This window comes from Uloborus diversus, chromosome 7 (genome assembly GCF_026930045.1).
Source record: "Uloborus diversus isolate 005 chromosome 7, Udiv.v.3.1, whole genome shotgun sequence".
Lineage (NCBI taxonomy): Eukaryota > Metazoa > Arthropoda > Arachnida > Araneae > Uloboridae > Uloborus > Uloborus diversus.
The window spans coordinates 134,130,366-134,156,098 of NC_072737.1; the positions used below are offsets into that span (position 1 = coordinate 134,130,366).

At 34.3% G+C, this 25,733-nt stretch overlaps 1 protein-coding gene across 1 annotated transcript in view; it reads right to left on the reverse strand.

The window, feature by feature from the left end:
- Positions 1-490: 490 nt before the first annotated feature.
- Positions 491-25,733, reverse strand: part of LOC129226614 (innexin unc-9-like) — a 44,078-nt gene continuing 18,835 nt past the window's right edge. The window contains exon 2 of the mRNA XM_054861243.1: positions 491-1,142. Within this exon, the coding sequence (XP_054717218.1) occupies positions 491-1,142 (652 nt within the window). The remainder of the gene's footprint in view (positions 1,143-25,733) is intronic.

Genomic DNA, 25,733 nt, shown 5'->3' on the forward strand with positions numbered 1-25,733 from the left:
AGTTGCCCTTAGGTTCTTACCTCTGAAGCACATTTGATTGCATTGTCCAACTGATTTTGAAGCCAAAATTATCTAAAGTTCCTGTTAGACATACCTAATTTTTAGTTATGTTTCGTCATTTATCATTAAAAAAAATTAGAATTTATGCATTTCAGATCCAAAGAAAAGTTAAAACTTTTACTGAACAAGTAAGTAAATCAAATGCCCTTTTGCATCAAGGTCATGACATTCAATAATTTAATGAATTTCAAACATTTGTTGTAATTTTTTCTTCTTTCAACAGAAAAGCCTTCTGTAAGGTATTCAGCAATATATTATAATAAATTAGACTCATTGTTCTTGTTGTGCTTTTAAGAGATCAGTTCATAATTACATTAACTTGTTGGCTTCCGAAAAGGGACCACGAGAGTTCTATTTTTAGGAACCACTGTGGGTATGAGAGTGACCATATTTGAGAACCCCTGAGTGCTAAGAGTAACACTGCCTACGATCATGAACACTTGCTCCAGTAGCCGTTGTGCGGCGCTGCGGCGGCGGACCGCTTCTGTTGCTGGCTGGAGAAGTGTCCGAGGTGGCACGCACCCGCGTGGCACGAGTGCCACGAGGTGGACGGTGCCACGGAGGTCACGCTGCCCATCTCCCCGGGCGCCCTGCCCAGCTCTAGGTCGGCGAGGGCGCCCCCGCCCACCTGCCCCTCCTCCTGGGCCTTCATCTGATTGGCGTAGAACTCCCAGAGCTTGCCCAGGATGACGGTGGCCAGGTTGCTGCCGTGGTTGTGCTCGATGAGGCGGAGCACGAACACTCCGTCCCAGCCCAGGTAGGAGGTCTCGATTTTCTTGGAGGCTCGAGAGATCTCCGAGAGGCTGAAAAGGCGTGTCCGCCACAGGGCCAAGCGGACGAAGGCCAGCCGGTTGCAGGGGAAGATGCGCCACACCCAGATGCAGAGGCTGACCGCGTTGAGGGGCAGCACGAGGGCCAGGAAGAACCAGACCACCGAGAAGATCTTCTCGTTGAAGACATTGATGGGCAGCACGCAGCGGCAGATGTAGGTGCGCAGGCCGCCCTGGATGGCAGCGCGCACCTGGCAGAGGGTTTGCAGGGGGAAGCGGGGAGAGTTCCACCAGTCACCATCGGCCGCCAATCTAGGAAAGAATATTCAATATCAAAAGACATATCTTCCCTTAAGAAAAAGAAAGTTGCGCCCTAAAGTAAGGTCTACAGCAGAAGTGCATGCATTATACCGAAAAGTACGGTTGTGATATCCAAAACTGCAGTTTCGTCCTTACTTTGTGCTCACGAGGCTGGAATAGTGCATAACCGAGCCTGGAGATGTTCTCCCATTGAAACCAAGATTCCTTTCAAACTGGCAGACCGAACGAATTTATCACGCCAATACTGGTGTGCTTAGTAAATTTTAGCTACCAGTTTGTTTGGTAATCTCAGTTTCAATGAATGAACATCTGCCCCAGCTTATTTATTGATTGCACAGATCAACATGATTTTTGTTTCTGGCTGAGTATTAAATTGTGGTTTGTTTTATGTTTCTAATAAAGGGAAAAATAATCATTTTGAACAAAGTTTGTTTTTGTTGAAACTAGAAGATTTTTTAAAATTCTTAAGTGAAATATCGGATTTTGTTTAAAGACTCAAGTAGAAATTTTTTTGCTGAACATTAGTACTTTTAATTTAAAAATAAAATAATAAATACTAGCACATAAACGTAAAATAGTAAAATTATAGCTCAAAAATGAATAGTTTTGGTGATTTTGTTATGTTTTTATGGACTGTCTCGTATTAAACCCTAAATATAATCTCCCATGATAATCTCACTATTCTGCCCTTGGTGACGTTTTTCAAAGTCCATCAGATCTTGGTGAAAACGCTCTCCTGGCTCCTCGGAGTAGGCACCTATATTTTCTTTAAACTGGTTTAGGTGAGCGTGTAGCATATTAAGTTTATGAGACACTTCTGCAGTCCCTAATTTTAAAGCTTTCCAGCATGTTTTCAATCAATTCTTGATAGTTGTTAGCTCTGTTGTTTCCGAGAAAACCACTCACTACTGCTTTAAGACTCTTTAAATATTCAAAAGCTTAAGAGTTTTGAACCAGAGTTTCACTAATTCCTTCATTATGTCTGACTTTATATGTAATGGTGGCATCAATATATTCTTAGGGTCTATACTTGGTTCCAATTTGACATTATGCTTCCCTCCTGAAACTCGACTCGATCAGGCCATATACGCTGTTGGTAATATACTGAATTTTCTCTGCTATCCCATAAGCAAAGGTGACAAGGGATACTTAGTATGCCCACCTTGGATTCTCACCAGAAAACTAACCATCTTGAAATCTCCTATTACTGGCCAATCATATTCTGTATATTTTAATTTCTCACCATTTAAACCCTATCGTAAATTTCCTTGCATATCACAGAAAGTTCTAAGGGAAGATTTGGTAATTGGTTTATACGTTGTGAAGAAGGACTGATTTTAAGTTTTTTGCAGAGCTATCAATGAAAAGTCTCCAGTTATAATATATGCAATGCATGGCATTTCAATATCCTCGAACAAACACGACACGTTACTACAGTAACAAAATCCATCTTCTTTGGTTAAAAAAAAAGAAAAAATAATAATTTATGATAATCTTTGATCAGTTATTTTCACATCATTTTTAAGCAAGTTCCACTGTTTTAATTGGGAACCTAGAGTCTGCTTTATTCTTGGGCATGTTAATGTCTCGTGCTAACTCATTGAACTCTGTCGGGCTGATGAGTGGGATCTTAGTGTTGACGCTATCAAATTTCTCCAGGAATATTTTCTTTTATTTTAGGAGGAGGAGGGGGCACCAAAACGAGGTCGTGCCCCTGTTCGGAAATGGCCTAGTTACGTCTTTCAGCAGACGATAAATTTGCAAGAAGCAGATTCAAAAATCAATTAATTTTTTCCCGTATGCTAATCAGTTAAAACTCCAAAACATACTTTTAGACGTAAAACAGACAAAAACAAACTTTAAAAGTTATGGGGGGATAATTTTGTTTTTCTTTGTATAGTGTTAGAATTCATGCATTAAAACAGAAACACACACACACACACACACACAAGGTTTTTTGTTGACCTGTGTTATACCAGACTGATGATTCCAAAACTAGTCTCTGGATGTCATAGCCGGACTGGCAGTACATTGTATGTGTATTTTACCTTACATGAAAATAAAATTTTATATTCTCTCCAAAATATACAACGTGAGATATTAAACCTAAAAGCGCAACATGTCCCTGCAAAGATACATGGGCGTCGCTACGAGTCACAATGGTCACAGTCGTAAATAGGTAGTGTGAATACGAAGAGTTGGGGGAGGGAGTGATATGCCCCGGAATACCACCGTCTGAGGATGATAACAAAAATGAATTTTTGAATTTGTGAAAAATACTTCAGTTCTGAAAAACCTCCCCAAGATTTTGAATGACGAGAGACGTTCCAAAAGTAAGTTTCGTCTTAAAACAAAAGAAGAACAAGTACAGATACAGCAAAGAAATTTATTGTACAAAAATCTACCACTCTTACACTACTTTTCGACACAGTTCCCGAGATTTTCCAGGCATTTGCCAAAGCGTAGCACGATCGCTGATCTGCAAGGAAAACTTCAGATCGCGAAGCAAATGAAAGTCGCAAAGACCAAGGACGGGGCTGTACGGAGGACTCTCAAAAGCGTCCAAACCAAAGGACTCTGACAAAACCCCGTAGGAGTCATTTGGCTGTGCGTTTCTGACTATCTTCCGTACAGCCCCAACCTCACTTTCAGTGACTCTTTCTCTCATTTCATTCACTTATTCTCCTTCAGCATCTGAAGACTTTCCCTTGCGATAAATGGTGCAACAGTAATGACTAGCCTCAAAGAACGTGTAGCTTAATGGTTCACTATACTGGCGGCACATTCAATGAGGAGGGTGTGCAGTAATTTGTATCACGCCGTGACAAAAGACTTGAAAATCACTAGATCTATGTCGAAAAATAGTGTAATGGTGGTAGATTTTTGTGCAATAAACTTCTTTGCTTCATTTGTACTTGTTCGTTTTATATTTCAAAGCGGATTTTACTTTCTTACTTTCCTAGCGTCTTTCGTGTATCTAATCATGATCGAATGCAGTAAATCACTGCGCAAGAGGGGGGAGGGGGTAGTTTCCACCGGATGTCACCCGTCTAGTCTGACTAACAAAAATAAACTTCCAAGTTTTGGAAACATATAAAAACTTTATTTCTGAAAATTTTTCACAATATTTCAAATCATATTTAGCACATGAGATTGGCGAGTGACACCCTTTTGGGAAGTGATGAATAAATGGATTTAAGGGCGGTCCGGGACACATTTCGAAAAAAAAAAATTAATAGTTCAGAGTTTTGAAGTTTTTGCACTGATTCACCATCTATTTAATAGCAGAATCATAACATAAATATTTTAAAAATAATAATAATTTTAGTTTAATTTAAAAAAAAAAAATAAGGTTGCTTTAACTCGCTAAAACTCAAAATATAATTGGGCAATTTTCAAAAAAATTTTTCAAAAAATTATGCACAAATATCTAAGCTTCACTTTTTAATTGGCAATTTAAAGATATTAATTCAATAAAAAGTAGAAATCATTTGAAGAAACATTTCGAAAAATTATAAAATACAAAAAAAAAAAAAAAAAAAAAACAATAATAAATAAATAAATAAAATAAAATAAAAACAAAAACCCGATTGTGTAAAAACCAAAAAAACTAAAAATATAATGTATAAGCCCAGTAGTTTAGAATGTCATTAAGTGCTGCTGAATAACTACACCGTTGAAATAGTTTTATAACCGTACAGAGATAAGACAAATTATAAATTCAAAAGCAGAACAGAAGGATCAACAGTCGGGGTCCATTCCTTTCTGATTCAATTAACCCCGTAAAATTTGGATGAGCCCCGACTGTTGATCCAGCTATTCTGCTTTTGAATTTTTGATTTGTCTTATCTGTGTACGGTAATAAAACTCTTTCAACGGTGTATTTATTCAGTAAAACTTAATAACATTCTAAACTACTGGGCTTATACATTTTTCTTTTTAGTTTTTTTGGTTTTTACGCAGTCTGATCTTTTGTTTTTATTTAATAATTTTTTATTTTACACTTTTTAGTTCATGTTCACTGACTTAGTTATTATGATTATAAGACGATACATTTCGCAATCTTGTCATTTCATTGAGAGTTTATTTTATATCGTGAGGTTTATTAAGTAACTTGCGGTGGGCTAAACTACTGATAATTAGTCCCTCTAGGGACCTAACTCGGCTAAAAGCTACATGTACTTGACTTTAGGAAAAAACGCGCGAACTTAAGTCAACCACAGCACAGCTATATAAACGGCCTGTATAACTCATGATGACGCGAAATCGAAAAAGTCGTCAGTCAAATCTTTCTCGCAAAACTAAAAAATCCTCTCAAGAATGTACACATCGCGAAACTTAGTCCCTTGAATCAAGGCAAAATCAAATTCAACATGTTAGAGATGAAAATTGCATGAGTAGACTTTCTTTCTTTTGGTGCTTATTGCACGGGTTTATTTTGATGAGGACTGCAATCTGAGTGTCTTGCCTTCGTTACGCATAATATATATATTTTTTTATTACAGTACAGAATACATATGCAGTAAGAACATTTGAAAGAATTTACATCAGAAAAAGGAGAAAATACATCCGGAGAGCGGGTGTCTTGACCCACTGCCTCAAGCGTGATAAGCAATCGCTAAGATCACTCGGCCATTGAGACCACAATTAGTAGACTTCGTAAACAAAAAAATTCAGGCAGCGAAAACTACCTGCATTTGTCGCACGCAGGTCGCGTGCGACACAGCGTGCAACACCCAACGTGCGCAGATCCCGAACTGACAAAATATGGCGACTGGTTGTTGATATGGTGAATTTTGATTACTGTCATGTGTTTAGGGACACTCCCAAGGTTAAACCAAATCGATTGACGTAGGAATTACCAAAATTGGTCAAGGCGTTTTGCCCCTAGAACGCCATATAGGAACAAACTATTCCTATTCTATTCCTATTCAGAGTCACAACTGACTACAACTGTATATATGTCGAGAACTGCATACTAAGTGCCTTGCCTCCATTATTTTATATACCGATAGATGGCAGCACCATCACCGGATCGAACAGTTAATGAGAATTTAGAACTAGTCCAGGAGCTAATAGCTACCTGGTGCTAACACCCCAGAGGTATCGTTTCACTTGGAGGACATTGAGACCACGAGCATATTTAACGTCGCCCAGTCCCCTTTAATGACGACGGTGGGTCTCTGATCATTGAGGTTCGAACCCAGGACCCTCCGGCCCTGAATCCGACACTCTACCGATCGGGCTACCACGGCCCCATAGGAACAAACATACATAGACTTATAAACACATTACATTCCTTTGCGTCGCGTAAGCGCAGTCGTCGCAAACTTCTCAGTAAACGTGAAGTTTTTAAATTTGCGAAATGAAACTAAGTTAACTGTTTGAAAAAGATGCGTACCGAATTTCATTATTTTATCTTTATCAGTTCTTGACTTATAAGAGTTTGAATGCAAAAAATCTGAAAAAATTGCATCATGCAGAAAAATGCCCCTAAAGTTTTAAAGTAAAAAATAGTATTAATTAAATACATTCAACAAAAATAATTATATTATTCGTTCTAATTAAGATGGAAACAAGATAAAAACGTTATCTCAAGCAGAAAAAAACGGAGATTTTTTCTTTTAATGCGTAAAAAATGATATAAAAAGTGCAAAATTTGACGACTTTTGTGCCCCGGACTCCCTGAAGGGTTTGTAACGAATATAAATAATTTGAATGTGATTTTTTTTCCCTTCAAATTCTTATTTTTTTTTAAATCCAGCAAGCATTATACAATTCATATTGCACGCTCAGTTCATCACAGAAATTGCAGAAAAATTTCCTTCTTACATGTAACATGTTTAGACGAAAACAAAATTGGTGTCGAAATTTCTAGTGCCACGCCCAGCGACTTGATTTGCATCTTGTTATGTTTACTTCGTTTCTGAATATTTAGGAGGAGAGTGATTTATAAATGATTTTGTTCACATGTGTGGAGAACCTTGGTTCTTTCGTTTAAGGCGCAAAACTGAGTCAAAAAAAGCGGCATGACAATGAATTGTTTTTTATAGAATAGACACATTTTCCTTTTAATCTAACCTATACTTTTAGATTAGCAGAAAGGATCTGAGTGTAATCGGCTCTACTGTTTGAGTATGTGTTGGTAAGCATAAAAAAAATGCTAATACATATTTTTTTATTCTTCACTAGTGGTACCCGCACGGCTTTGCCCGTAATAGAAAATCAAAAGCTCTTTTGGTTCGCCTGTATATTTACAAATAATGTATGATTAATTTTCGAGCCAATTGGCTTGTGTGCCCATGTCACGGTTCCACGTTATGATAATTTTGTAATTTACTCGTCCATTTTATGATAATTTTGTTCTTAAAATTGGAATAGAAAAATAATCACATCGAATTTTCGAAAAATCGCTTCGAGGTGCACACCCTCATGCTTCAAACTAACTTTGTGCCAAATTTTATGAAAATCGGCAGAACGGTCTAGGCGCCATGCGCGTCATAGAGATCCTGACAGACAGACAGAGATCCGGGCAGAGAGATCTCCAAATAGACAAAGAGAGAGAGATCCGGACAGAGAGACTTTTAGCTTTATTATTAGTAAAGATGTTGTCATTTGTTCCTCGACTTCACGCATAAAGTATCCAATGATAGAGAAAAGAGCAAAATCACTTGCATATGAAAAAAAGGGATATTTTAACGTGAAATTGGGGCACATATGTGTCTAGGGTTCATAGATAGCGTTCATAAGTTATATTTGACTTTTATATTTTAGCTAATGTAAACTTTCGAGATACCACATTTAAAAAAAAATTAAAAAATAAAAACATTCTGTTTCTGAAGATTATATGAATTTAACAGTCTCCCCCCCCCCCCAATAGACATAAACCAGTAATTCAAGAACTGAATGAAAATGCTTTAGTTATACAGCTTCTCGGAATTTTACTTCACTTCGCTTGTTTTCTGTTTTAATCGGGAGTTAAATTTTTAATGATAGTGTGTGACGGGTATTTTTTTTTCTTTTCTTTTTTTTTATTTGCTTGCATCTTAAGGATTTTTTCTACATAAAGATAAAAACTCATAAGTAGTTGCTTTGCGCTATACACAGTGCGATTTCAAATTTAGTTTACTTCATTTTATGACTCACTTTAAATATGGGATGAGGAATTCACCTTGCGAGTGAACGTTATATATATATATATATTTTTTTTTTGTAAAGTATTTGAAAACTATGAACAATTTGCAGTACTGTGCCTCTAAAGCTTATACCCGACTAAATTAACATTCTCTTTTCCTTCAGATATTTAAAAAAAAATACCAAACATATTTCACACAAAACTACATCAAAAATTATTATTATCGTATCATTCAGGCGAAGTCAAGCATTTTTATGCTAAGTTGAAACCGACTTTTTTTTAAAAATTAAAGTGACAACTTTTCAACTTTCTTGCTATGACTGTCGTCTTGATGTTTTAGTGATAATAAGCTCTTCCGTGCTCTAGCAATACAGTTTATGCATTGCTGATTATGTCTTTATATGTGGGGGAAGCCGGGGACGGTGACAGTGGGTAGGCACTTGTATGCTGCTGCATGGTGTTCTAACGGCAATGCTTACGTAGTCATGTTTACCTGAACACCCCGTGTTTCAATCAGTCCCAGCAAAGCAGCGGTGAAGAGGCATGACGTAACCAGACTTAAAATACAAAAAATGATACATTTCTGAAAAAAAAAAACAACTAAAGGTATGTAACTTGTGATTAGTCGAAGACCAGCTTATTGTTATTATCGTCAATACTATAAGGTTATTCTGACACTGTTCATTTATTAACTACAATGTTCATTCCGTTTTTTATAGTTATTAATTTAAGGCTATAATTATTAAAATAAAAAACGTGCTTTCGGGCAAATCGGGTTCATCCGTTTTGTATATGTTTTGTTGGCAAAAACGTGCTGACTTAAATTTTCTATTTAAAAACGATAAATATAACTTAAAAAAATATATTTTATGACGGAAATTTGCTAGTATATTAGTTTAATTATTTATTTCTTTATATTTTGTAAACAAACGTGCTGACTTAGATTTTTAATTTAAATTAGATAAGTATAACTTTATTTTTTATTTTTTAATGACAGTTAGCTAGTCAATTGATTTAGTCATTTATTACTTCATATTTGACTGCAAAATGTGCCAAATCACAATTAGTTAAACTTACCCGCTTGACCCGAACGGTTTAACTGCTTTAGGCCCCCTGACAGGGCAAAGCAATTTTTTGAGTATTTGTAATGTTTGATAATAAATAAATATTGGGTTTGAAATATTACAAGAATCACTTTTTATATTGAAGTTAAAGATCAATTCTAGGAAATAAAATCAAAATTGTTAAGATACAAAGCCAAAAACTAAAATTTTCGATCGTTTACTGTAAAAAAAAAATGTAATCTTACTCCGTAAATACGGTGGCAGCATTGTCCACTTTGTGCAACCTTATTCCGGTGGCTAGCTTTCTCCATAGCAAGTGAGTAACTTAACTGATAAATCTTGTGTAACGTATGAGTGTTACACCAGTTTTATCACCTAAGTTACTCCATTGCTATGGAGGCAGCTAGACTAACACGGAGTAAGGTTATACATTTTTTTTCTTTCTAGTGTTCTTTGTTAACCCCGCTTTTGGGCCACCCTCCAATAAGTATTATTATACTCATTTAGCACTGATTTACCTTCATTTTCGTTGTTAGGCATTTTTAGGAAAAAAGTTTCCATAAAACTCAAAACTGTTTCTGCAAATAATAGGATTAAGATAACTCCAAAATGCGAGTGATAATGAAATTTTTATCAAATGAAGGCTAATACGAAGTAAGTAACTAATTGAAGTACGCATTACACATTCATCATACGCTGAAGAAATATAATTTGAAAGAATTATTTTCAAGATCCACATAAGAGAAACGTACATGTTTATTTTAATCGATAAATGATGTAGGTGCAATCGGAGCCATCAAGAACATAACTGCTTAATGTGCATTGTAAGGATTCATTCAGAAGTAAAGGGATGAAAAGACAATAACTTTTCATCCTTCTTCTTCCAGAACAGCGTTATTGGTTATTTTATGGATAAAAATAAAGAACTAATTGTTCACTGAAAGTTATACCGTTGAAATCGTAAAATAGTCACCTAATTGTAGAAATTATAGTCATATTTGTATATAAATCCCAATATTTTTTTTTCGAAAATGCATTTAATGTAAGATGTGTTATAATGAATTTTGCAACATTTTCCCCCTTCAAATATTAAATACTAGAAAGTCGCCCGTTAAGGTATGACGGGTGAAAATTGCTTCTACGTTTAAAAGAAGCCATGAAGCCATTGCCTGGTTGGTGATGTTTTGATATTTGAGGCAGTGAGAAGCAAAGAGATGTAAGTGAACATTTTCAAGTTTTGAGTAAAACGCGTTAAAAAAAAAGCGCCCTAGGTAGGCTTTCATTGAAAAGTTTTTCTAAATCATACTGTAGAAGAGAACCAAGGGTACTAGATTTGTACTATTTTTGTGAATGTTACTGACGCATGCTCTTACATGAGACAGTGGGAAGCAAAGTGATGTAAAAAGGGAATTTTGAAGTTTTTAATAAATCGCGTTTAAGTTAAGGTCCGAGGGAGACTTTCATTGAAAAGTTTTCCTAAATCAGGCTGTCTCACAAAACAAACCAGGGCTACTAGTACTATCTCCTGCCCCAAGACAGAGGAGAGTTTCACCTATCATTTGTACTGGTTATCTCCAAATTTTTAATTTTTACACTTTACATCCCTCGATCATTCGCTATTATATATATATATATATATATATATATATATATATATATATATATATATATATATATATATATATATATATATATATATATATATATATGTATTTATTTATTTATTTATTTATTTGACAAAGTGAACTGAAATACTCGCAGATGAGTTTCGGATCGATATTCCAAAATCTAGTAAAATTATTTATATTCTGAATTGTTATCTTTACATCTAATTAAACTAAAATGAAATGGAACCACTTTTGTTTAAGCTTTGTGTCACCCTTTGCGTATGTTGTTTAGAATATTTCCCACGAAAACTTTGGCTGCTGGCACCTTGGACCAAATCCGGTAATTGGGTAGGGTAAATGATTAGTTAAGGTAAAGCTAAGAGAGTATTTGCAAAATTCAATAGAATAGCAAAAAAAACTCCTGTATAATGGGTTCGTTTCCAAAATTTTAAGAGTATTTTTTTCTGAAAGAGCATGCTTAAAAACATAGGATTACTTTTTAATAATTTGTTTAAGTTTGATATTAAAAAAAAAATACTTAAATCGGTGCGCTTTCATTGTTTACGCTTCTGCCGATGTCATCACAAATGATGAAATGCCATTCAGTGTTGCCATTCACAGAGCAAAATATTTAATTCGCATCTTTACTCACGTGTATTGGCAACGATATGGTTTATAGCAAGCGTAGAGCGCAATATTAAATTCCCTTCTTGATTATCATAACGTGGAAACATGGTAGAAAGATGCGCCAAAGTGCATCATTTGTGACGTCATCAAGACGACGCCTAGTTTGAAAAACCGGACATTTTAAAAAATTAATTAAAAAATAACTGTTGGGAAAATAAAGGCATTTTCTGGGTCCATATTATTATTATTATTATTATTATTTTGCTTATTCTATGAATTTCAGTGACTAAAAATAGTACTTTTGATTGACGGAAACAACCCAATTCTAAACTATTCCTGTATAATTGTAACAACATTTGTTGTCATACATTTTCATTGCTATTTTGCTGTAACGCTTTAATGTAATACAGCAATAGTAACATAGCCAAAGAGGCCTTTTTTTTCGCAAGGTTTTTGTATTTGTTGGTTTTTGTTTGTAAGGTTTTTGTCTGCATTGATATAGTTCGAATAAATACTTTCACCTAATCCTAATTAAATAAAAAAAATGCATAATTTTAAGAGTGGAAGCAGAAATTGTAATTTAAGAAGGAAAAAAACAAAAGAAGCAAAGCAAGGAACGTTAGATAATATATAAAATTAACTTAAAATTTGTTCATTTTTGTTTTACAATACTAGGTAACCAATATAAGCCACGTAATCTCTCCTACCATGTAAACTACCGAGAACAGTGCCCCATATCTCCTAAGTAATTGATGCGGGAATACTCTTATTTTTGTAGGAGAGATTGCGTGGTCTTTTATGTAAACAAGGTAGATGCTAGAAAAAATAATTGGTGCTAACAGCGCACCAATTTTTTGTGTTACGTTACACCCATCAATACTGGCATTTTTACACATTTTTTTACTGTGCAGAAGGAAAGCCTCGGATTCCAGGTTTCTAAAAGCAATTCTCATTGTTCTTCTAATGCTTGTAGAAACTTCAAGTAAACTTCATCTCATGAAGAAAATGTCAACTTTTTGACTAATCTAAAATTTAAAACTATGCATGAAATGTTTATCATCCATATTATCAAATTTATGTGGAAAATGAGTTTTAAATTGGAAGAGAAAAAAAAAACAAGATTGAATTTTCAAAGAAACACTTTGAAGTACACACCTCCATGCTACAAACTAGTGTTTTGCTTAATTTCATGAAAATCAACTAAACTATCTTGACTCCCCGTTCCTAACAGACAAACAGACAGATAGACAAACTTTTAGCATTATTATCAGTAGAAATTTATTTTTGTTGTTGTTGTTGTTCAGACGAACCTTTCAAAAGCAACTTGTTAGTTATCTATTTTGTGATTTGAATGTTGCTCAAATTGGTAAGTTGAAATTTGACAAGATTTCAAGAATAAGTATTTTAATATTGTTGGATCCTTTTCTGTGTGTATTTCCTGAAAATAATTTCGTCTAGAGTGACCATTACTTCTTATTAGTGTGCGCAAAATTTGGTGAATGTGAGCATAACTGATCAAACTAGCGTATTCCTGGTACTGTCAAATATAAAAATACTAGTGGTACCCGCACGGCTTTGCCCGTAATAGAAAAATTAAAAGGTCTTTTGGTTCGCCTATATATTTACAAATAATGTACGGTGAATTTTCTCGCCTATTGGCTTGTACCCATGTTACGGTTCTACGTTATGATAGTTTCGTATCTCGCCAATTGGCTTGTGCCCATGTTACGGTCAACGCTATGATAATTTGTAATTTACTCGTCCATCTTATGATAATTTTGTTTTTAAAATTGGAATAAGAAAAGAACCACATCGAATTTTCTTAAAATCGCTTCGAGGTGCACACCTCCATGCTACAAATTAACTTTGTGCCAAATTTCAAGAAAATCGGCCTAACGATCTAGGCACTATGCGCGTCACAGAGATCCTACAGACATCCAGACATTTTCCGGTCATCCAGACAGAGAGACTTTCAGCTTTATTATTAGTAAAGATAAATGATAGTTAAAAATTAATGAAATTTTCTCAGCTACAAAAGTACAATTTCTTACACAATGAAAATATTTTTATCCCTGAACTAGAACAGCAACATCACAGTTTAACTACCATACAATTTTGAAAAAGAAATAACCATTTCCTCAACTAGGGGATCTTTCTGGTTTTCCCGTTTGGGAAATGTACAGCAGTAAATTATTAATTCCAATTTATCAAATAAAAGATTTTTGGAACTTTTAAAAAACTGTACGAATAATTTAATTACTGGGGGAGAGGGGACGCACACATTTAATGGTCGGAATTACTAAGAGGAAGTTTTCCATCAATATTTGATAGGTTATTTATGAATCAAGTTTTAAGCAAAATTGACTATATTCGAAGCTAGTAGAATAACACTACACTACGTAAAAAGACATCCTTTTAGAGAAAGTATGTTTATGTGTATATTTTCTGAAAACAGCGATTCTGACCTATTTGTTTTTAATTTTGGTATAATTTTCCGAAGACTCTACAGCTTAAGAATTAACAAAAAAAAAAAAAAAAAACTGCATTGACTTTCAAACAGTGATCTATTAGAAATAAATCCATTCATGGTAGTAGAAATGTTTTACTTGAATCACTTGTGAATCTGCAATTTGTCTTTTTTCCGCCGTAGCACATTAATCTATGTTTTATTAAAAAATTTTAGGCAGAGATGGAGTGGCTTTCTTAAATTTCAGAACTAAATTCAAACGCTTAAGAGAGGCGAAGTTAAAAGAAGGAAGTTTAATTGATCCAAAAATGAAATCAGTCTTTCAGGATAAAAAAAATGAAAATTAATTTTGAGATGCAGATACGGGAGCCTAAATTGCATCTCAATGCATGCTCATTTCAAAAAGTGGGCTTCCCACGAAAATGGTGTATAATAGATCATTTTGGAATGAATCAAAAACATCAGAATCATATACAAGTTTCATCAAAGCAACAGAATAAAAGTTCAAATTTTTCGTTCAAGGGGATAGGCAAAATAAATGTTTTTAAAGCTGTTTTAAAATTACAAAAAAAAATGCTAGAAGAATTATTTCACTTCTTAATCTGCACGTGAAAGTGCGTTACATAAATAATCATTTAGGAACAAAAACTAGTCTCAGGAAAAAATCAAAATTGCTTTAAAAAATTAAGTTTAAAACAGTCATTCAGAATAAAGACATTAAAAATCAATTTTCAGAGGTAGAAATGAAAACCTGAATAGCACTTCAATGCATGTTACCTTTTCGTATGAGAAGTGGCCTCCTTCAAAAACTGCGTAATACGCCATTTTCGGATGAATCAAAAGCAACAGAATCACATACTAATTTGATCAAAAGGACAGAATAAAAATTTAAATGTGTCGTTCAATGTAATTATGATAGATCTGATGTGTGACTCTAAAGCCATTTGCAAAAAAAAAAAAAAAAAAAAAAATGCTAACCCAGTTATTTCATTGAATAACAATGCCTGGGATTGTGTGTTACACAAGTAACCATAATTTATTGATTTAAAATTAAAAAAATTTTTAAATCCCGACTGGGTTGCATATGTAGAATCAGGAGGGAAAATTGAGAATCCTTTTAAAATCCTTGTACTATTAAAAATCATTTACGAGTATTTTATTTGTTGACAAATAGAAACTGGCAGCAGATAAAAATTTTCAATCATAGCGTTTAATTTCCTTTTCGGCCAACAATGAATTATGTTATCAATCGCGTGAATAAAGGCTTAGACATATTTAAAATCTGCTTTAAAAGATTCTGTTATAATTCGAATTCTATATAACACGGAAGTTCTAAACTCATTCTATCAGACACAGAAAAAATAATTTTTTTTTTGGCGCTAAATTTTTGAATTTTTAATATGTTTTCACTGAAAAAATCGCGAAAAACCTTTTAGAGGTCTTTAATTAATTTATTCGTTAATAATGTCATCCAAAGACGCAGCCTAGCTAAGAGCACTCTCCATCAACTCTCCTTTCCAACAAAAAAAGTTTTTCATAATCAGTTCATCCGATTAGGTGCCAGAGTGCCACAGACAGAAATACAAACGCATAGATACACAGACACGTCAAACTTATACCCCCTTCCTTTGTGTGTCGGAGGTTAAAAACTGGTTTTCCTTAAAATCTGTTGAACGAATCTGTTTCCTTAAAAACATTTGTGACAAACCTGACCAGGCAGCATCGCAACGCTTTGATTAGGATCTACGTAACCTTCACAATACTGCCAGGTTAGGATTGCTCCAACTATAGTAACCAAGACTTCTAAGAAAAGTCGTATCAAACGGATTTCAATTTAAGACTTCAAAAGAGAGTTTTGTCACATGCATAATTTATAAAAACTTCCTCTAATCTTTCTCTACTTAAAATACACTTTATTTGTTTAGCAAAACTTTTATTTTGGCATCGTATCTCGGATTCATATTTGAAATGTTTCAACAACTGGAAAACTTCAAGGAACAGTTTTCCACTAAAGTCACACTAGTTCTGTAATTGCAGAAGACCAGCAAAAGTTAATTACCCTTTACTTGCGAAATTTCTACGAATTTCTCTGTCCGTAAAGCCGCTATATAAGAGTAATTGCCCGCTTTGAGCCGTCGCCTTTCGAAAGTGTTCTGAAATAGCTTACATTTGTCTTTCTTCATGAGATTTAATTAGAGAACAGTGGCTCATTGAAGAACAGAAATTATTTGTTTCATCTAAAATTGTTCTTTGAATATTACCTTGTGGGTTTAACCCTTTTAGTTTTTGCAATATGTTTGACAAATATTTTTGAGTCAAATTTTCAGTTTCAAAATAAATTTTTAAAAAAGAGAGACCATTTCTTTAATTCTGGGAGCTGAGCTTTTCAGCTTTCTTTCGTTGAAAAAAAAGAAAGAAAGAGAAAAACACATAGATTAAAAAACAAAATCTGTAAAAGCACACGACTAATACTAAGCAGTAAGTTACCACACTTAAGCGAGGGCAAAGTCAGAACTAAATGCAACGATCTGACAGCTCGGTTATGCTATTCAGACCGCAGTTTTGTCCTTGTTATGGACTCATCAATCTGGAATGGACAATAACTGAGCTGGAGGCTGATGTTACCTCATTAAAGCTGAGGCGGTCTACAAATTGGTAGCCAAAGTAAATTTAGCAGACCAGCGAGAGTCCACAGCAATGGTATGGTTAAACTCGTCAGTTGCTGAGGACTCTCTCTGGGGATCTAAATTTACTTCAGCTGCCTGTTCACTGGAACTCTAAGCTTCAATGAGACGGCATCTGCCTCCAGCTCGCTTATTGTCTATTCTAGATTGATGAGTCCGTAACAAGGACGAAACTGCTGCCTCTGGATGGCATAACCGGACTGTCGGTATATTGTATACTTTTGGCTAGTAGTTTCTTTTCTTGTCGACAGCCAATTGCAAACATAAATCATGAAGCCTTTAGATTATAATTTCAAGCTTTTTTTTTAGCAGTCTCAGCAAATATTTTAAACTAGCTGCGTCACCCGGCTTTGCACGGTGCACTTTGAAAATAAAAATTATGTCAAGTGACGCATGTTTAACAATCCTGCTTGAAAAAAAAAGAACGAAACATTTTAATTTTTTTGATGACAGGAAAAGCCTTTAAAACAAAACCCAGAATTTTACTTGTTCATATTCGAAAAAAAAATAGCAACAGATCTTTTGCCTCAATATGATTTTCTTCACGCTATAAATTTTAATAAAAGCATTGTTGCGGAAAGTTGAGATGAAGCACTGAATAATAACTTGAATTCAGGAAAGCCTTCAAAAAATGGATTTTATGTCGAAATCTAAGTGCCAGAAATAATAGTTTTAAATTGATATCTCCGCTAATTATTATCGGAGCATTATGTTAAACAGCCAAACATAAAGACGGGAAGATTACGAATCCTGGTTCGATAGTCAGGTCACTTGTCGTAGGAGAAGTAACTTGGACATACATAGATAGGTACATACGCTCAATTTTTAGTGATATAAGATTCAATTTTACAGGCACAGTCGAGTCCTGACTTGCGCGAGGGATGCGTAAGTCGGGTATACACTCATATATACTCCTATTTTTCAAAAGATTTTGATGAATTATATAGACAATAACTTCCCCCAAAGAAACACTTAGACATGAATTATACTTACATTATTTACCCCAAAGTATTTTAAGAAGTTTTTAAGAAGGCCCCCTTTTTTAAGAAGGGGGCGGGGGGGGGGTCCTCCTACCCCCCGTCCCCCTCCGAATCACCGCCACTGCTCCTCATTATAAAATACTGTTATGATGCAAAATATCAATGATCAATGGGAGAGTTAGACAAAGTGCAATGTACAGTACGCAATAATAATAAAAATAATGAAAAGCAACCCTATTACACTACTCTACAGTAGATAAAGTAATAATAATTACTGTAGCTAAAAAACTGAAGATGAGGGTTGGTGCAGTGAAGCTCGACAAATCGATATCTATGTTCTCCTGCATATCGAGGATCTTCACTATTTATTTAATTTTAAGAGACTTTCTCTTCCCTAGCTTAAGCAGAAACAGCGCGCTTAGATACAAGTGTATTAAATTAACTTTCACATTTAGAGTGGAAAGTACTAAATGGCTATTTGTATACACTACCAAAGCGATGATTCGACAAGGACGGTATGGGAACTTCCTCACTTTGGTCATGCTAAAGGGATAAAGTCCATTTACGAAACCAATATTAAGTAGCCAGTATCGAAGACGATTTATATCTAGCGGTTTCTTAACGAAAGTTTTCATGTTGCGGGCTAGGAATTCGAGTCGGCTCTAAAATTTGTTACTAGTGAAAAAACTCGCGTTATAGCCGTTTCGCGTTTTCAAGTTATTTGAAAAAGTTTTATGTTCAAAATTCATTCTTATTTTTCTTACTATAAATTATAAAATAGGGGAAAATGAGTACACAAAGTCATCAGCAATAAAAAAAAGTCATGTATTGACTATTAATAGGTACTGTTTCAAAGCAAAATCCATTTTAATCTTAAACGAAGTCTAGCTTGAATTTTAAAGATTTTAGAACAAAAATGGTGTTACAAAACAATTGGAAACTTATTTTTCACATTGTAAACAAACAAGTTTCGCTATTTCGGTATGTTTTTCTTTTTCTTTCTTTTTTTTTTTCAATACGAAGGTGGATCCAAAAGTAAGGTTCCCATCAGTTTTAGCAATTTACAGCAATGTTTATTCTTATTGAAATTTACATCGTTAAAAAGAAAAAAAAAAGTACATCTATTTTTATACAGAATCGCCGTCTTTTTCTGTGCATTATTGTCGACGGTGCCTTAACATCTGTATCGTGTGTCACAGAATTCATGACAGTCAACAAACCCCTCCGATCTTAATGCAGTTCGGAGCTCGAGTCTAGATATTACCACTTGCTTCCTAAATTTAAGGAACTTTTTGATGGCCAACGTTTCCGCAGCGATGACGAAGTCAAAAAAGGGTTGAAACGCTTGTTCAACGGGTTGGCGGTGAAATTATGTGACACTCGGTACAGAGGTTAAGGCACCGTCGACAATATTGAGCAGAAAAATATGGCAAATATGTATAAAAATAGAGAAACTTTTTTCTTTCCAACGATGCATATTTTAATGAGAATAGACAGTGCTGTATATTTGTAAAATTGACGGAAACCTTACTTTTGGATCAACCCTTGTATAGGGTGGAAACACTCATCTATTAAGATAAATCTGCTTAGTTAATGCTAGCAACTTGTAAGGCAGCAAAATTAAGGTTAGTTCACCATATTTGGTCACCCCAAGGATCATTGCCTAGTACCTCGCTCTTTTATAATTCAATTAGCTCCAAATAGGTTTTTTTTATTTACCTTAAAGTTGCAGACGGAATAAAAGCTTCGGAAATGTTATTTCATTGTATGCTTGTTCTGTAATTGTAATTTTTCTTTGCGACTAGAAAGATGCTTTTAACGACTTATTTTTTCACTCTATTTCGCGAAGTACCGTAAAACGGGGTGAAGCGGATCACTTTTTCAGGATTTTTTTAAAAATTTACTCTCAAAAAAAAAGCATGAAAAAATCTGGGAAAAAATATATAAATTCTTACATTCATCTTAAATAGTACTATCCAACGGAAATTATTCTACATGAGTAATAACATTTCTTATTTAATGTTAACGAGTGATCAGCTTCACCCCATATCATGGGGTGAAGCGGATCACCATATGATTTCTATAATACAACTTTGCCTTTATGCAGGAGTTAAGCGGATCAGTGAATTCCGTTTTTAAAAAACATACTGTGTTTTTGTAGGTATATTTGCATGGGTGGGGGTTCAGTAATATACAAAAACGAAAGATAAAAGCTTTATTTTCAAAAGAAAACCAACAATAATACAACAATAATCATTGTCCTCACTCCACTTTGGAAATATCGGTAGATGGGAAAAAGAGGCGACCTCTGCCGATGTTCTTTTCTTTGACTTTACTAATAATAGAGTTAACATCAACTTCTCGGACATCCTTCACATCGGGATATACAAAATAATCAGTCTTCATGGATAGTTTTTTTTCCGAAGGAATCTGATAACGAAGTTTTCGTCTGAAAGTTTTTTTTCAATCTTATCAATGAAAAAACGATTTGCCTTGTTGGTTTTAAAAGTGACTTTAACAAAACAGTCTACATTATATTCCTGATCCTGTTTCGTATGACTGGAAATTTCTTCATTGGTAGATGGCTCACCGATTTCATATTTGTTAGGATTTTGGGCTTTTCGTGAATTTATCTTTTCATCAACACTTTCTGATTCTTCTTCTGATTCAAATTTCTTCGCTCCTATCTGTTTTTAGAGATTCCGCGACAATGCTTTTCCCTGATGCAACGTCCATTTTTTTTTTCCACGAGAACGTTTCGCACCAATACTACTATCACCACCTGGAGACTGTTGTAGTAGTTCTATGAAAGAAGCGGTCCAGGATTGTTCAATTTCGTTACTCTGGTTTGTGTGTGGAATTTTATGAAGAACTCTTTCTGGATTCAAGGGCAAAATACCGCACGCTTTGAAACCGGCTTTCACATTTTCCTTCGAATGCAGTCCAACTTCTTCGACAGTTTTCTTCAATAAATGAGGAAATTCCGTCTTTTTTATGTCTCCGACGCCTGTCTCAGTGACATCTTTTTAGATTTCACTGCAGAAGCTGCATTCTCTAGATATTGAATATTGCAGTTACGTTTTGCCGCTGGGCCGAGCTTCTTAACATACTTGCGCGGCATGATCCACTCCACCCCACTGGTGTGCCTGTTGTTACAAATTAGCCTACAACAAAATATTTTGCTTTAAAAGTCAGATTAAAAAAAAAAAAAAAACACTAGTTAATAAGGATAGTTTTTCAGATATCACAATAACTCTTTCATGTGTATAAGTCACTTACCTTTTTGTTGATAATAATTCGATTCAGATGTAGTTGAAATTGTCCAAAAAACCGCGATTTGTTCACTGCTGTCACAAATCTTCTAATACAACGAATTTTGGGGTTATAACACAACATTACAATTATCGGAACCTGTATAAAGGCGTAACGCCATTTTGAATTGTTCAACTACTACCGCATAGACGGCAGCACGTGTTACTTCGAAAATAAAACCTGTGATCCTTTTCACCCCACCCGATCCACTTCACCCCGTTTTACGGGAGTCAAAATATTTGAACCCCCCTACTTTTTCACAATCTATTAGAACTTTGATTAAACACAAATCCATGAAGAATCATAAAAAAATCAGTAGTTGTTGGAAATTATGAAGGTTGATAAACAAAATTCAAAAGTTTCGGACGTAATTTGTACTACAGTGAAATTCCATTTGAACGAATACCAATACAATGAAATATCAATTTTAACGAAACAAGTACTTTTCTGCCCCAATTTAATCACCATTACATCGTTTGAGTTCCATTAAAGTAAAAGTCTCGTTACAACAAACAAAATTTGAGACTTTTTGAAATTCGTTGTAATGGGATTTCACTGTATTTTCGCAAGAAGAACCCATGCACATGTTTAATTCATCAATTTCCAAAGTTCTTCTGAAATATTAGCTGCTGTTTTTAAACGTTTATTATTTCTATAATAAATTAATCATGCACATACGTTTTGTGTACTTTATTTCCCCTTCTAAGACATTTAGAAGACTGCTGAAAGCAATCTTTAAGCATTTATTCTTCCTGTCGCAGCTGAGACCGAAGTTAACAAGATTAACTGGTGTACTCCTATTTCCTTTTGATATGTGGATTCAACGAACGTCAGCGTAACATCTATTTAATGGTGAAGATAAATATTGAGATAATGCTTTTGCCATTATGATGTATTATGTTAACCAGCAGTTACCCAGCTGTGGCAGTATATTGTGATCGCAAACATTACCGAATTTCTTTGTAAAAGTAAGGGAATTTTATGTAATAACTAGTGGTACCCGCGCGGCTTTGCCCGTAATAGAAAAATTAAAAGATCTTTTGGTTCGCCTGTATATTTACACATAATGTATGGTGAGTTTTCTCGCCAATTGGCGTGTACCAATGTTACGGTTCCACGTTATATAATTTCGTATCTCGCCAATTGGCTTGTGCCCATATTACGGTTCCACGTTATGATAATTTCGTAATTTACTCGCTCATCTTATCATAATTTTGTTCTTAAAATTGGAATAGAAAAAGAACCACATCAAATTTTTGAAAAATCGCTTCGAGGTGCACACCCCAATGCTACAAACTAACTTTGTGCCACATTTCATGAAAATCGGCCGAACGGTCTAGGCGCTTATTAGTAAAGATTCTCTTGCATGTTCTTTATTGCGATCGATTAAAGACAATGTCGATTAAAGATTGTGTAAATATTGACTTGTATGAAAAAAAGCACTTCGGAGTGCAATTTTTTGTGATTTTTTTTTTCATACAATTTTTTTAAAACCTTTTACGAACAATGCTTTGAAATAAAAGATAAACCTAAATATTATAAATTGCTATTCCTGACGAATATAATTTGACTAAAAACTTTTTTGTATTAAAAGTACAGTTGGTTTCAGATGTAAAAAGATCTAGTTTAACGAGAACTTGGATTTAACGGTAAAACTGGACCTACGTGAGGGGTACGAAGATAAGTGTTGAGAGCAAAATTCGCTTTATTCGAGCAAACCCCGACTGTAACCAGCGATATATTCATTCCGAAGTAAACCGATAGAGTTAATGATAAGTCACAATATCTGCGTATAAGTGAGAGTAGCATTTTTTAAATAATTTAAATATTACATTTAATTTAAATATTACAGTTTCAAAATAATTTTGTGGTGTACACTGCTCCCAAGACTATTGAAGCTGAAGTTCAAGTAAAAGCAGGTGCGACGATAGTGAATGCCACGAGAGCAAAGACAACGCGTATCTACTGTGTGCAAAGTAGAGTTTCCAATCCCGTGCCGAGTTCAGTCCCGCGGGATTTCAGGATTGTAAAGAGCCAATCCCGTGGGATTGATTTTATTCTTCTAAAAATTAAGTTTTTATGACAGAGAAAAAGTTGTGCTTTTTAGGAAGGACTGATTTTATTACTTGAATTAATATTCTTCTTGAACTCCTTATACAGCAATTGCAAAGCACTACAAAGTCAGATCCTAATTAGAAATTATCGTTAGATAAAGAAAAATGTGTCGCTCGTATGGGACGGTAAAGAATTTTTACTCCAAAAATAATGCCCTTGATGAAGCAGGTGCTGTGGCTCTACTCCAATTGGTTTTACTAAAATTTAATAATTGTGGCCATTAGAAAAAGATCCGCATTAACTTCTGAAACAGATTTTTCTTTTCTTATGCTTGGTTTTTGCTCAAGAACTGCAAATTTCAGACAAAAACGATGTCTGTTGGATATGTATTTTGCTGCATCCAGTTTAACTTGCATTGATAATACCTTTGCTGCCCAATTAACATTGTTCATTCTAGCAGTGAATTTGATTCACTACGCAAGGGGTGAATACTGCTTGATTTCACCTAGTCGCAGTCTCAGTTAAAGTGTTTAGATAATTTCGCTGATTTTACCTCTCACTTTAAAGAGGAATTCAAAAACATGAGCAGTTTAACTTACTGAACTGTCATGAGAGTCATTCTGTGTTTCATACAAGTTTCTGTCACTCCTTTTAAAGTCGTGCTGAATATGTAAATTATATCTTAACTTTTTGCAACTTAAAGGTTTTGAGTGCATTACTAAAGCTTACAGAAATGCTGCAACATTGCATTCAGGTTACTCAGCGGGTTTTAGAATATGTTTACTTGCTTTTCTTGCAGGTAGGGTAGACCGACCAGTAAATGAAGAGTTAAGCACTATTTCATTTTTTAAAAATCCTAATAATTGTAAATTCTATACTATACAGATTGTGATAGCTAAAACATTTTAAATGATCTATGTAAATATCTCTAAAAAATCGCGGGAACTTAAATGGTTCCGCTTCCGACTTTTTTAGGTGTTTAAAGAAAAAATGGCACAAGGACCCAGTGAATGAACACCTCGAACCAGTAAATGAACACAAATTGGTCCAGTGAATGAACATGATAAATTTTGATTCAAAAAGAAACTAAGTTTCTTTGAGATCTATCTATCTATCTATCTATATAACTACTATATCTATTTATCTATCTATCTATTTATATAACTATCTATATCTATCTATCTATCTATCTATCTATATATCGTATCTATCTCTATGTCTATTTACCTATTTATCAATGTACTTATCTATTTTCTATCTATCTATCTATATACTTATCTATCGATCTATATATCTATATACTTATCTATCTATCTACTTATCTTTCTATCTACTTATCTATCTATCTGTCTACTAATCTATATACTTATATACTCATCTATCTATCCACTTATCGATCGATTTATCTACTTATCTCTCTACTTATCTACTTATCTATATACTTACCTATACATCTATCTACTTATCTATCTGTCTATCTATCTAACTATCTACCTATTTATCTGTCTGTGCATCTAAATATCTGCCAATCTATTATCCTAATCAATCTATAATCTATCTACCTGCTTTTTTACCTGTCTATCTACCTATCTATCTATCTCCTTATCAGTATATCTACCTATCTATATCTATCCACCAATATATATCTATCGGTCTATCTACCTGTCTTCATATCTACCTACTATCTATCTCTATATCAGTCTCTTTACCTAGTCTCTCTATCTACCTATCTATCTATTAACCACTACCTATCTATTTATCTATCAATAAATCTATCTATCTACCTACCTATTCTATTTCTATATTTATCCACCTCTATATCTATTTACCACTTATTTTTTATATATTTCTCTCTATATCTTCCTCTACCTATTTATCTATCTATATACAAACATACATACATATCTACCTATCTATTCTCTCTCTTTCTATATAGATATTTCTATTTCTCTATCTCTCTATCTATCTGTCTATCTATCAAGAGAGATAAAGATATAGATAGATAGATGTAGGTAGATAGGTTAATATACAGATAGAGATATAGATAGATAAAAGATAAAACTCAGTAAAAAGAGCATTGTTTACAAAGACAAAAATAAAGAAATTATAAAATATATAATGAAATCTTTACTAATAATAAAGCTGAAAGTATCTCTGTCTGTCAGGATCTCAGTGACGCGCATAGCGCCTAGACCGTTCGGCCGATTTTCATGAAATTTGGCACAAAGTTAGTTTGTAGCATGGGGGTGTGCACCTCGAAGAGATTTTTCGAAAATTCGATGTGGTTCTTTTTCTATTCCAATTTTAAGAACAAAAATATCATAAGATGGACGAGTAAATTACGAAATTATCATAACGTGGAACCGTAACATGGGCACAAGCCAATTGGCGAGATACGAAATTATCATAACGTGGAACCGTAACATGAGTACAAGCCAATTGGCGAGAAAATTTACCATACATTATTGTAAATATACAGGCGAACCAAAAGACCTTTTAATTTTTCTATTACGGGCAAAGCCGTGGGTACCACTAGTACATAAATAAATAAGCATATAAAACTATCTGCATTACAAAAAAGTACGAAAATTAAAATATCTCAAAGAAACTTCAAACTTCTTTTTAAATCAAAAGAAATTTTGCCATTGTTC